Raw genomic sequence first — 13,685 nt, 5'->3', positions numbered from 1 at the left:
GAAGGGTAGCATAATGTGTTCAGGTGAATAGTTCCTTCAGAGTAGCTACCTTGATGCAGTGCACCAAAAGGGCCCATTCAGAATCAGAATTTGTTGTCATGAGCAAGTATCGTGAAATTTGTGGTTTTGTGGTAGCATTATTAGCATTACAGGTGCAAAAATTATTATAAAATACATTTCCATAAATACACTCTTTTTAAAAAAAAAAGATTAGTGCAAAAGAACAAAAGTGAAGTAGTGTCTGTGGTTCATTGTCTGTTCAGAAATCAGATGATGGAGTGGAAGAAGCTGTTTTTGTACTGTTGGCTGTATTGAGATGACCAAAGGCTTAGAGATTTTTAAAGTAGGAAATGGGTGAAGAGGTTTTTTAAATTTTTATTTTTCACACTATAAACCATATTGACCAAGATACATACAGACATTTTTCTTCTTAAATATATACAGTGTCGTTTTTCTCCCCCTTTTCCCCCCTCCCTCCCTCACTCCCTTCCCCATTTATCTGAAGTTCAATCTATAAGATACATTAAACCCGTTAAACAATGTTGTCACTTAATAAAAATAAACAAGAAATTTTACTGAGTCAGTTCTTTTCGTTATCTTCTCCTTCTGTCATTTTAGGTGGTGGAAGTCCATGGTAGGATTTCTCTATTGTATTTCATGTATGGCTCCCATATTTGTTCAAATATTGTGATGTTATTTCTTTAATTACATGTTATTTTTTCTAATGGAATACATTTATTCATTTCTATGTACCATTGTTGTATTCTCAAGTTGTCTTCTAATTTCCAGGTTGACATAATACATTTTTTTGCTACAGCTAGGGCTATCATAACAAATCTTTTTTGTGCTCCATCCAAATCGAGTCCAAATTCTTTGTTTCTTATATTACTTAGGAGGAAGATCTCTGGGTTTTTTGGTATATTGCTTTTTGTGATTTTAAACATAAAAACATAGAAGATAGGAGCAGGAGTAGGTTATTCGACCCTTCAAACCTGCTCCGCCATTCAACGAGATCATGGCTGATCTTAAAGTTCAGTACCCCGTCCCCACCATCTCTCCGTAACCTTTAATAACCTTATACTGAAGAAATAGATCTCTTCTTTGGCTTGGCTTCGCGGACGAAGATTTATGGAGGGGGTAAAAAGTCCATGTCAGCTGCAGGCTCGTTTGTGGCTGACAAGTCCGATGCGGGACAGGCAGACACGATTGCAGTGGTTGCAAGGGAAAATTGGTTGGTTGGGGTTGGGTGTTGGGTTTTTCCTCCTTTGCCTTTTGTCAGTGAGGTGGGCTCTGCGGTCTTCTTCAAAGGAGGTTGCTGCCCGCCAAACTGTGAGGCGCCAAGATGCACGGTTTGAGGCGTTATCAGCCCACTGGCGGTGGTCAATGTGGCAGGCACCAAGAGATTTCTTTAGGCAGTCCTTGTACCTTTTCTTTGGTGCACCTCTGTCACGGTGGCCAGTGGAGAGCTCGCCATATAACACGATCTTGGGAAGGCGATGGTCCTCCATTCTGGAGACGTGACCCATCCAGCGCAGCTGGATCTTCAGCAGCGTGGACTCGATGCTGTCGACCTCTGCCATCTCGAGTACTTCGACGTTAGGGGTGTAAGCGCTCCAATGGATGTTGAGGATGGAGCGGAGACAACGCTGGTGGAAGCGTTCTAGGAGCTAATTCCCTCTTAAATATATTTAATGAACCTGCCTCTACTGCCCTCTGTGGCAATGAATTCCACAGATACACCACCCTCTGGGTAAAGAAATTCCTCCTCATCTCGGTGCTAAATGGTTTGCCTATTATCCTCAAACCATGGCCCCGGGTTCTGGATTTTCCCATCATTGGAAACATTTTATTTAATATGTGGTTTAGATCTTCCCAAAATTTTTCCACTTTCTCACATGTCCAAGTTGCATGAATTGTTGTTCCTGTTTCCTTTTTACAGCGAGAACATCTGCCTGATCCTGTTGGGTCCCATTTATTTAACTTTTGGGGTGTGACGTATAGCCTGTGTATCCAGTTATATTGTATCATGCGTAACCTCGTGTTTATTGTATTTTTCATAGTTCCGGAGCATAGCTTCTCCCATGTTTCATTCTTTATCTTTATGTTTAGATCTTGTTCCCATTTTTGTTTGGGTTTTCCGCTCGTTGGTGGAGGTTTAATGAGTTGCCAAGTACGTAAGAAATAGAAGCAAGAGTAGGCCATCCGGCCTGTCGGGCCTGCTCCACCATTTACTGAGATCATGGCTGATCTAATGATAGGCTCATCTCCACCTTCCTGCCTTTTCCCCCCCATATCCCTTAATTCCCCTACAAGGTAAAAATATATCCAACCTTGTATTAAAGGTAGTGCAATTAAATTTGGAAAGGCTTGGTTTAGAGAAGTGTGTATATCTTGGCTTGGGATGTGAACATGTTAAAGAGCTGATTAAGAATAAAGATGGTAAGATTGAGGTTAAAAATAAGAAAACAAACATTAGGAATCAAACAGTTAACATATTATTTAAAGACAATTTGTAACATTATCAAGGTATTTGGCACATTAGTTTTCCAGATGAGCTAATTGAAAGGTTAATGTAAAGCTACTGTTTTTAATTAGTTTGATGATTTTTTTTAGGTGACCTATCAACTAAAGATTCCCTGCACAGCGCTTTGTACAGTCTTTATGCTGAATCGTTCTCTAAGCAAACTGCAGTGGGTTTCTGTATTTATACTTTGTGCAGGAGTAGTATTGGTCCAGTGGAAGCCTATGGAAACTACAAAGGTGCAGGTAAGTAATTATATTTTGGGAGATGATGTGAGTGAAGCTGGCAATGACTGGCTGGTCTGAGCGACCCTCTGGACTGTATTTTCTGTGCAATTGAACCTTGGGCTGTGCAGGCTTGTGTGAAGAATTATGTGTAGAGCGAGATCCTAAGAAACGTGGAAATCTTGTGGTTTAAGCTACTGCACTCAAAGAAGCAGAGGTGCTAGTTTTTGTCATTTTCTGAAACCTCTTTTTGTTTTCCCTCCCAACTTTCCAAGAAATTTAATTTTAGTTTCATTTAAATTACAAAAAAATAATTTGATGATGCTGCTTGGTAACAGGCCCTTCTGATCCACAAGTCTGTGCTGCCAAAATACACCAATTAACCGACAATCCCAGGGAACCGGAGTGAACTCCTAAAGGTCATGTTGAATCCATACAAACTCCTTACAGACTGTACTTGATTCTAAACTAGGTCGAAGGCTCTGAAATAGCAGCGCTGACTGCTATGTTAACCCTGCTCCCTGTAAAGAAAACCTTATGTAAAATCGAGTTTGCTTGAAAACTTGAGACTGATTCATTGGCATCTTGGTAATTAATACAAGTTTGAGCCTCTAATTAGGCAGTAGTTTGTCTTGAACACTTTGAAGAGTGTTTGCACTCCAACTCTTCTGACTGTAAACAGAATGCAGGCCACCAGTTTGATGCTCAAGATGCAAAGTCATTCAAAATACTGGAGCATAATTAGAAGTCAATCTTGAGTCAAGTAGAGCAACCTGCAATGTGGAAAATGAAGAATATACGTTTGTGTTGCATTAAGGAATGTAATCAAGTCTGTTTGCAATTTGGGTAGGTATTAGTCATCCTTGCTACCATCCTTGCTAAATCTGCCTTCAGTATGATTCCTGACTGTTAAGAATCAGAATCTTGTTTATTGTCAGGATTGAATGTCACAAAATTTGTTTTGTGGCCGCAGTATTGTGCATTACAGGTGCAAAATTGCTATAAATTGCAATTCCTTAAATACAAGATTTTTTAAAAAGTGCAATAAAGAGAAAAAGTGTGGTAGTGTCCATGGATTTATTGTCTGTTCAATAACCTGAAGGCAGAGGGGAAGAAGCTGTTTTTGTAATGTTGGGCGTGCATCTTCAGGCTCCTGCACCTTCCTGATGGTAGCAGTAAGAAGAGGGCATGGCCTGGGTGGTGAGAGTCCTTTTTTTTTTTTTGTTTTTTTTTTTTTGTGAAACGGATAGGCTTTTATTAACTATAGATTGGAACAGCCGACAACCTCATTGACCGATCAAGGTAGAGAGAGAAATAGGGAACATGGGTAGCTATGGGTAGGATCGGTCTCAGGAGGAGTGTCCAGCTGGCAATCGTATCACACCTAACTACAGGAAAGATATCGGCAAGATTGAAAGTGCAGAGATTTACTAGGATGTCACGGAACCGAGTTACAGGGAGAAGTTAAACAGGTTAGGATTTGATTCCCTGGATCAAAGAAGAAGGGGAAATTTGACAGAGGTATTTAAAATTATGAGGGGGATAGACATAGGAAATATTGGTAGGCTTTTTCCACTGAGGGTAGGTGAGTTACAAACTAGAGGACATGGATTAAGGGCGAAAGGGGAAAAGTTTAGGGGGAAACTTCTTCACACAGAAAGTGGTAGGGATGTGGAACTAGCTGCCGGCTGAAGTGATGAATGCAGGCTCAATTTTAACATTTTAGAAGAATTTGGACAGGTACATGGATGGGATGGGTATGGACTGGGTGCAGGTCGGTGGGAATAGGCAGAACAATGTGGTTTGGCACAGACTAGAAGGGGCCTGTTTCTGCACTGTAATGTTCAATGGTTCCATAGCCTTCTCAGAATATTTTCCATTATCAGGTGACTCAACCCCCCCCCCACCCCCCACCCCCCACCCCCCACCCCACCTGCGTTCCTTTCTCACTTCAACCGGTTCACCCAGGTTCTACTTGTGGTCGCCTTTTCCATTCCTTCCCCTCATTACCCTTCCTCCAACTGGATCTGTCACCCATCATCCCTCCCCTATCTGGGCCCACCCATCAGCCCCTGCCTCAACCTCTCTCCCCACCCCCCCACTTCCTTCCCTATTTACGAATGGCAAAATAGGCGGCCCAATTGGCCTCCTCCCTCTAATGTTAAGCCAATATCCCAGCGACTCATAATGGGCTCATGTTACCAAGTCAACCTTCTGTGCCCATTGGCTGTTTATTGATGATGATGGCAACAGATTATCACATTTGCAGACGAAGATTTATGGAGGGGTATGGATACATACATACATATATATATATATATATATATATATATATATATAGGAAAAGGGGAGATGCAGAGACTTGGGTGTGCTGTACATCAGTCATTGAAAGTGGGCGTGCAGGTGCAGTTGGCCGTGAGGAAGGCGAATGCTATGTTGGCGTTCATAGCACGAGTACAGAGATCCTGCAGAGATGTTCAGGTATCCGCAGAGATGAGGAATTGGGGGTGTGGTGTTATCATAGGCTACAGAAAATGGAGAGCCACCTGTAGCTTACGCATCCCATCGCTGACGGCTTGTGAACGTAATTAATACATAACATGTACCAAGCATAGAGATAAACAGGCGATAAACTGCCTGAAATACCAGGCTAGAAAGGCAGAGCAATGGTGGAGCCCGGCACCATGAGTGACGTCACCCAGAAACCCCTCTATGCCCCAGACGCACAGCGATCCCGCCGATAGTTCCAACGATGCCGGGGCTCCCCTCAGAGTTTTATTTACTCCTCCTCAAAAAAACCAGGGCTGCATTTAATCGAACGAACATCCTCTCCTATATATATAAAAAAAATCACATCTTAAATTCACCTCCTTCGCTTCCTCCCCGTCCCCTTCGGCCACAAAATATGGCGGCCGCGAGTGATGGCCTCGGTGGTGAGAGTCCTTGATAATAGAGGCTGCTTTCTTGAGACACTGCCTCTTAAAGATATCCTTAACGAAGGGCAAACTAATGGCCACAATGGTATTGGCCAGGTTTATAACCTTTTCCTGGCCTGTGCATTGGCACCTCTATACCAGTCAGTGATGCAACCAATTTAGAAAGCTCTCCAAGGTAACCTGTAGAAATTTGCAAGAGTCTTTGGTGACATACAAATCTCTTCAAACTCCTAACAAAATATAGCTGTTGGCGTGCCTTCTACATGATTGCATCAACATGATGGCCTCATGATAGGTCTTCAGAGATGTTGGCACCCAGGAATTTGAATTTCCTAACCCTCTCCTCTGCTGGCCCCTTTGAGGACTAGTTTGTGTTCTGGTTTCCCCCCTTCTGAAGTTCACAATTAATTCCTTAGTTTTCTAATGTTGACTTCAAGGTGGATGTTGTGACACCACTCAACTAGCTGATCTATTTAAGTCCTATACACTTCCTCATTGCCATCTCTGATTCTGCTGACAACCCTGGTGTTATTGGCAAATTCGTAGATGGCCTTTGAATTATGCCTAGCCACACAGTCACGAGCGTAGAGAGAGAAGAACAGTGGGCTAAGTACGCATCCTTCAGGTGCACCTGTGTCGATTGTCAGTGAGGTGGACATGTTGTTACTGATCTGTACTGACTGTGGTCTTCTGACGAGGAAGTAAAGGATCCAGTTACAGAGGAAGATGCAGAAGCCCAGGTTTGGAAGCTTTTTGACAAGCACTGAGAGGATGATGGTGTTGAAAGCTGATCTGTAATTGTTGAAAACAGCCTGATTTAGAGATTGTTGCTGTCCAGGTGATCCATGGCTGAGTGGAGAGCCAGTGAGATTACTGATGGACTCTTCTCCTTCGTTCAAGGACATTGAATAAGGGCACTAAAATGCTGAAATTTTGGTTTGCATAGCAGTTAGTGTAAAGCTATCTTTACCGTGTTCCCCATGATTTTCCTCTGTGTGCTCAGTTTTTCTCCCATGTTCAAAAGATGCTCGGGATTAGGTTAATTGGTCACATGGGTGTATTTGGGCAACATTGGTTTGTAGGCTGGTAGGGCCTGTTCTTGTGCTGCATCCGAGATTCTTTTTCCTCTGGACAAGGCAGAATTTGACTTATTTGCGGTGCAAAGCACTGTACTCAAGTAAAAATATGAATACAAAAGAGCAAAATGTAAACAAAGAAATGTCAACAAAGTGTATGATACAGAAAAAAATATTCCATAATAAATAATGTACAAAGTGAGAGTCCTGTTCCAAGTAATTAACTGCCGATTTACTGGTTCATCTGCTAGTGTGAATGCTCCCAACCTGGTATTTGGGGGGAGTAGGGGTCCAAATCAACCCAGGATTAACTGCCAAGGGAGGGTGTATTATTGCCAATCTGTTTTGAATCGGCATACCGGGTCCACAATGACATCGATCTTGCATGCATGGGAGGTTGTTAGAGGGAGGGAATATAAAGAGCAAAAAAATGTTTTTTTTTACACAGCATTCGCATGATCTTTCAGTTATGCCTCCGATATGCCAGCATTTTTCCAGGTCAATGCAGGTTTTTACACAGCAAGCCATATGTGATGCGATGTTAGACCCACTTGTTTTTTTATACCAAAAAATGGCTTAAAAATATTCCCTTGGTCTTGTATATCAGGTTTAAATCCGAGTGATAATGGTAAATAACTCTGCTGGTCCCCCCACTGGACATTGTTGTGTTGAGAAAGTCCATGAGATACGTGTCCAAACACAAGGGTTTGCTATCAAAACACACAAATAATAGAATAGCGTGGGAAAATCATATCAGGAATAAAACACTCGCACTCAATGTATAAAAGAGAGTGGGAAAATCTACTGCAAGTACTGATCTATAGAAGTGGATTTCAAACTTTTCTTTCCACTCACATACCACCTTTAGTCTTTCTCTTTGGCTTGGCTTCGCGGACAAAGATTTATGGAGGGGGTAAATGTCCACGTCAGCTGCAGGCTCGTTTGTGGCTGACAAGTCCGATGCGGGACAGGCAGACACAGTTGCAGCGGTTGCAGGGGAAAATTGGTTGGTTGGGGTTGGGTGTTGGGTTTTTCCTCCTTTGTCTTTTGTCAGTGAGGTGGGCTCTGCGGTCTTCTTCAAAGGAGGTTGCTGCCCGCCGAACTGTGAGGCGCCAAGATGCACGGTTTGAGGCGATATCAGCCCACTGGCGGTGGTCAATGTGGCAGGCACCAAGAGATTTCTTTAGGCAGTCCTTGTACCTCTTATTTGGTGCACCTCTGTCACGGTGGCCAGTGGAGAGCTCGCCATATAACACGATCCACCTTTAGTAATCCCTTATTAATCACAGCTACCTATCGTTGGATGGTGGAGGAGTGGGACGGTGGGCTTCAGACTGTTCAAAATGAGGACAAATGCACAGATCAGCTTGCTTACAATCTGTTAGACCTAGTGTGAAATCTAGGGTTAGACTTACCCATGCAAATATGTGTTTTATTCCCGTTACCACTTTCCCATGCTTGCTATAAACTGTGTGTGTATGTTATCCCCATTACCATTTACCCATGACCTTCTTTTGTAAATAAAATTACAACAAAACTGCGTTCCTCTGTTTTCTAATTGTGGAAAAATGTGTGCATATTTTAATTAAACAACTGATTTAAAGTATACTTCAAAAGTTTGTTTTAGCTTGCGGCAAGAATGCACACAATTAAATTTGAGATTCATTCTTTTTATTGTTTGTTATTTTCTTCAAGGATTTTATTTGCTCCATTATCTTGCTGTTGTGGTGGGGATGTGTGTGTGTATGGGGAGGGGGGGGTGTGCATCTGTGGGTGTGTGTGTGGGGGTGGGGGGAAATTTGTATGTGGGAGTATATGTCTGTCCACATCGGTATGGAGAAGTGGGGATTGAAGAGGGGAACTGGTCCATCTGTGCCTCCAGCAGTCTCAGGGTCCCAACAGCAGTGCTGTTATCCCCTGCCTGCCTCTGGGCTACAATGTCTTCCTCTCCCAGAGCCACGATTTTGGATGTCCCTGCACCCAGGACGTGCAGCCAGCTGATTACTCTCCCAGCACTACCGTCACCTTCAGCGGCTCCTCCAACCCAGACCTATGCCAGCATGCCGTCGTTGCCATCTTCAACTTTGCCTCCTGTGTCCGTGATGACTGCGGCCACCCCTGACTGGAAACTTCCTGGTACGTTTCTGCGTATCCTGCGAGAACTCTGGGGACGGAGAATCCCCAATGATGCCCCTCCTCCACCCCCCACCTAAAACTGAAAGATATGTATTTGAGAGTAAGAAGCTGGAGCGAGGTATATAAAACAAAGCATTCTCTGCATGCGAGAACGTAATCTGTCACTCAGGATGTCACTGCTGGAAGCTGGGTCCCCCTTTGCGATACAAGGTAGGCAATGTGAAAAGGTGCATGGAACTGGGTTTTCTTGGTCCAGTGTGAACGGCCCTACTGGGTTATTCACATGCAAATTTAGTGGGTTGCCAATGTGAAAGGGTCTTTGAGTTTGTTTAGAAGACTTATGGAGAAGTAATAACGGTTCCTGAACCCGGAGATACGAGTCTTCTAGCACCTATACATCTTTTCTGATGGTAACAATGAGAACAACATGTCCTGGGTGGTGTGAATCCTTGATAATTGTTGCTGTTCTCTAATGGCAGTGTTCCATGTAGATTTTCTTTATGGTGGGGAGAGCTTTGCCTATGATGTACTGGGCTTTGTCGACTACTTTTGCAGGGATTTACACTCAGAGCTAATGGTTCCCCTTGTGATGCAGCTGGTCAGCACATTTTCCACTTCACATCTATAGACGTTTGCTAAGGTTTCCAATGACGTGCCAAACCTTCAAACTCCTGAAGAAGTTGAGATGCTGATGTGCTATGTGTTGGGTCCAGGGAAGGTCTTCTGAGATGGAGATTCCCAGGAATTTAAATTTGCTCACCCTCTCTACCTCTGATTTTCCCAGTGATCACTGAATCATACATCTGGTTTTCCCTTCCTAAAGTCAACAATCAGCTCTTTGGTTTTAGTGACATTGAATGTGAGGTCACTATTGGTGTACCATTCAGCCAAGTTTTCAATCTCCCTCCTGTATGCTAACTCATCACCCCTTTTTATGCATCCCTAATTTAAAAAAAAATCTGATGACCACAACTCCTGAATATTTATTTAAAACATGTCTTCACTTAAAGATAAAAAAGTGAGGGAATAAACTCAACATTTGTTTAATTTAAAATCAACATTGCAGACACAAGTCAAGCCAATTTTGCAGACATACTCAGTTAAATATTGATGATCTGATCCACAAAGTAGCACTGAGTTATTCTTGTCCATAAGAGTGCCAGCCTTTACAGCATTAATACTCTGATATTGCAGGTTGTACAGAATCCAGTTTTGGGATTTGTTGCCATAGCCATTGCAGTATTGTGCTCTGGATTTGCTGGTAAGATATAAACTGATATTTAACAGAACCTTAGCTTTTGCTGAAGGTGCGAAAATATATTTGTTACATTGTTGTACATGCAATGTTAATTTTTGATTTTGATTGGTGTTTTAGGTCACTTAGCCCGTGCTACTGGGCTTGCAAGAAACTGGAAGTAGCAGAATAGTTTCTTTGTAACTATGGTACCAGCTCACAATATCTTGAAAATTTTGATGAATTACAAGGAATCCTACTTTGTGCAATTTCTTCATTTAATTTGGTATATTTAATTATCTCTAATACCAGCATAGCCTTCCTGAGATGCTCTGCCCATAACACAACAGTGCGTCATTGTATCTTAATCCTTCCCAGATACAAAGGACAGCATGCCATTGAACTCTTGATTTTTTTTTGAGCACAAACCCATGTTTCTTTGAATCTTCATTATTTAGAAGGCCAAATGAATAACCTTCGGTCCAAAATGAATGACCTCTCATTGCTCATAGTTTTTCCTCACTTCCTTCATCTATAGTTTTTATTTAGGGCATCCATTTACATTTATTGTTACCCCTTCTGTCCTTTAATCCTTTCAGCACTGTTCATACTTGGCAAATCAGATACCTGTTCATTGCTACTCTTTGCCTCCCTGACCTTTGTTCCTGAGATTTTTTTTTCTACCATGTTTACTCACAAAGGAAGTGGAAAATTGGCTACAGTTAAAATGCTAATTGTTGCATCCCTAAATTTAAAATTGGGAAGTAATTTAGTGATGCGTTCAGTAATAGGTGTTTGATCGAGATTTCTGTATCAGTAGCCAACCACTGCCAACCCTAGGAAATGGGAAAATTTGCACGGTAAGCTGACCCCGGGAGCCTTTCTCACCGCACCATTATTTGGAGGCAATTCTGAAACTCAGGATTTTAAGGGGTGGGGGGTCCTGCCTTCAGCGATGAAATACGAGAGCAGGTTGTGCTTTCACACCACCAAGAATTAACTCGGCCAGGCTCTGACACTTGCTCCCTCCGTGTATCAGAGCCTGTTTGAAATCTTCTTGCCCTGCCCAGTTACGTCATTTCACACCACAATTTGACCCATGATATTGGCGGGTTAACTCGTAATTGGCAGTGTGAAAGGGACTAGTGAAGTGTTCTGTTAGTGATTCAGAACCTTGTGTAAACAGTTAGGTAGAGTATTCCATGTATGAGATTTATTTGGAATGTATACAAGCATGAGTGCCTGTATAAATCACTTTTGTAGAACTAGCTGGGGCCAAATGGACCAATTACAATTTGGAGGTTTTGTTCACTGAGAAGATGCAGAGTGCACTAGGACTTGACACAACAGATTGAAAACGGTTGTGGCACCAGAATCTAATGGTCTTTGTTTTACAAAGAATTACTAAAAGAGTAATATTTAATAAGTGTCAGGGCAAAATACTGATTTATAATGCTGCATTGAGAGTATTTAGGGCTTTGGATAGTGGGTGAATTAATTTACCTTGTAGTGCAAATCTAAAATGTACTTGGTTTTACTGTGTTGTTCACATTTTACTTTCATTCAATTGTAGGTGTTTATTTTGAGAAGGTTCTGAAAACTTCTGACACCTCGCTGTGGATCCGTAACATACAGATGTATATCTCTGGCATTGTGGTCACTGCAATTGGAGTTTACTTAAATGATGGTGCCCAAGTGATGGAGAAAGGCTTTTTCTTTGGATACACCCACTGGGTTTGGACTGTTGTGTGTGAGTACAATCATTTTGAAAATGATTTGGGTAGATGTTGTACAAGGAGGTCTACTATATAATAGTGTAAATGACAACATTAAAAATCTGTATGAAGTCAGAGATTTTTATACCACAGAAACAGTCCCTTTGACCCAACTTGAATGTGCTGACCAAGTTGCCTACCTGAGCAAGCCCCATTTGCTTGCTTTTGGCGCATATCAATTTAAACCTTTCCACATAACTGTCTAAATGTTTTAAACATCCCTATTGTACCCACCTTTACCACTTCCTCTGGTCTCTTTTAAATCTGTTCTATAATTTTAGACTTGTCTACCCTGGAGGAATAAACTGGCAATTCAGCTTGTCTGTTGCCGTTGTACTGCCAGCGACCCAGGTTTGAATCTGGCATTGTCTGTAAGGAGTTTGTATGTTATCCCTGTGTCTGGATGGGCTTCCTCCGGGTTCCCTAGTTTCTGCATCTTTCATTTATGCAGACTTGCATGTTTCACAGTAAACAGTAGGGGCACTGTGGAGTGTAATAGAATCGAGGTATCTGGGATTACAGATACGTGAATTCCCTAAAAGTGGTGTCACAGATCGATACTGTCATGGAGAGAGATTTTGCACATGGCCAGGCAGAGGCTGATTTGGCCCAATAGAACCAGATTGATCTGTCATCCTATTAATTCATTGTCTTGGCTCGACAGCATAAATGAATGATTATGAATTTAATCCGCAGCTTCGCCACCTTCCTGATTCGATGATTCCCTGATTTGAGGTACAATGCATTCTGACTGCTTGGCCTTATAAAATGTTCCCCCCCCCACCCCAAAATGGATCTAGTTCCACTATTTCTATATGTCCTTTAATTACTCTGGTTTTCTCTAAACTTCGCCTCCTCCCATTTGTTTCTTCCACCATTTCTCCTCCTCTCCTACCTCCTTTTGTCCAAGATCCAAACACATTTTGGTCCCATCCCTTTATACTTTGCAACTCTCCTTCCCACACTACTATCGAGAGGTCCCCGCCATCCATTATCTCTCCATGGATGCTGCTTCACCCGCTGAGTCTTTCTACCTTCTCATTGTTCACGATTCCAACATCTGCAGTCGTGTTTCTTCTGTCATACTCTGGATTGAGTATTTAACCCCTCTGTCGCCAGCGCGTGTAGAATACACTTAACCACCTTGATCAACTTCATCTAATTTCACGATCTCAAGTGCAAGTGAAGATGAGCAGTAAGATGATCGGGCAGATCATCATCTCCCAAGTTCTTCAAGCTGCAGCCGCCCCGTCTTGGATTTTTTTAAGTTGCATCGTGTTACAAATTCTTTTGTGGCCATACTCTCATTTGGAAGGCCTATCAATGCAAGGACCACAAGTGGTGCTAGAAGCCCCTTCCGATCATCTTCAGAGGGCATCGAGATGTGGGCTGTCCACTCTCTTGGCTTAATATTTAAAAATGTTTAATGCCAGCTATGAGAACATTAAATTCTTCCAGTAAATGGATAATGCTGTATCACTCAGACAGCCTCTCTGCATCTCCACAGTTTTAGCAAGCCTTGGAGGACTGTATACTTCTGTGGTTGTGAAATACACCGATAACATCATGAAGGGCTTTTCAGCAGCAGCTGCGATTGTTCTTTCCACAGCAGCTTCCGTCCTGCTCTTTGGCTTGAAGTTAAGTAAGTAAGAAGTTTATTATTATGTCAACTCTTCCGACGGAGCCAAGCCTCTTGTGCAAATAGGATTTTTAAAAAATTCGAATGCAGTCTCACCACAGTGTGTTCTGTAATAAGGTAGAGAAATCAATCAGCATGTGCCAA

The 13,685-nt window shown here is 42.3% G+C and overlaps 2 protein-coding genes across 9 annotated transcripts in view; one reads left to right on the top strand and one right to left on the bottom strand.

Annotated features, from left to right (window-relative positions):
* The window catches only part of slc35a1 (solute carrier family 35 member A1), a 106,061-nt gene that overhangs the window by 23,246 nt on the left and 69,130 nt on the right, over positions 1-13,685 (top strand). For all 5 annotated transcript variants that reach the window (XR_011340715.1, XR_011340716.1, XR_011340714.1 and 2 more), the window contains exons 4-7: positions 2,614-2,766; positions 10,088-10,154; positions 11,701-11,877; positions 13,410-13,544. Coding sequence is in view for 2 of the 5 variants with exons in the window: in XM_069887366.1 (XP_069743467.1) it covers positions 2,614-2,766; positions 10,088-10,154; positions 11,701-11,877; positions 13,410-13,544 (532 nt within the window). In the remaining 3 variants the exon portion in view is untranslated. The remainder of the gene's footprint in view (positions 1-2,613; positions 2,767-10,087; positions 10,155-11,700; positions 11,878-13,409; positions 13,545-13,685) is intronic.
* rars2 (arginyl-tRNA synthetase 2, mitochondrial) overlaps positions 9,921-13,685 on the bottom strand; it is an 85,132-nt gene continuing 81,367 nt past the window's right edge. For all 4 annotated transcript variants that reach the window (XR_011340713.1, XM_069887364.1, XM_069887363.1 and 1 more), the window contains one exon: positions 9,921-13,648. The gene's annotated coding sequence lies outside the window, so the exon portion shown is untranslated. The remainder of the gene's footprint in view (positions 13,649-13,685) is intronic.

This window comes from Narcine bancroftii, chromosome 6 (assembly GCF_036971445.1).
Source record: "Narcine bancroftii isolate sNarBan1 chromosome 6, sNarBan1.hap1, whole genome shotgun sequence".
NCBI lineage: Eukaryota > Metazoa > Chordata > Chondrichthyes > Torpediniformes > Narcinidae > Narcine > Narcine bancroftii.
Note: the sequence above shows the minus strand (reverse complement) of the source record. Positions and strands in the feature narration are given on the sequence as shown.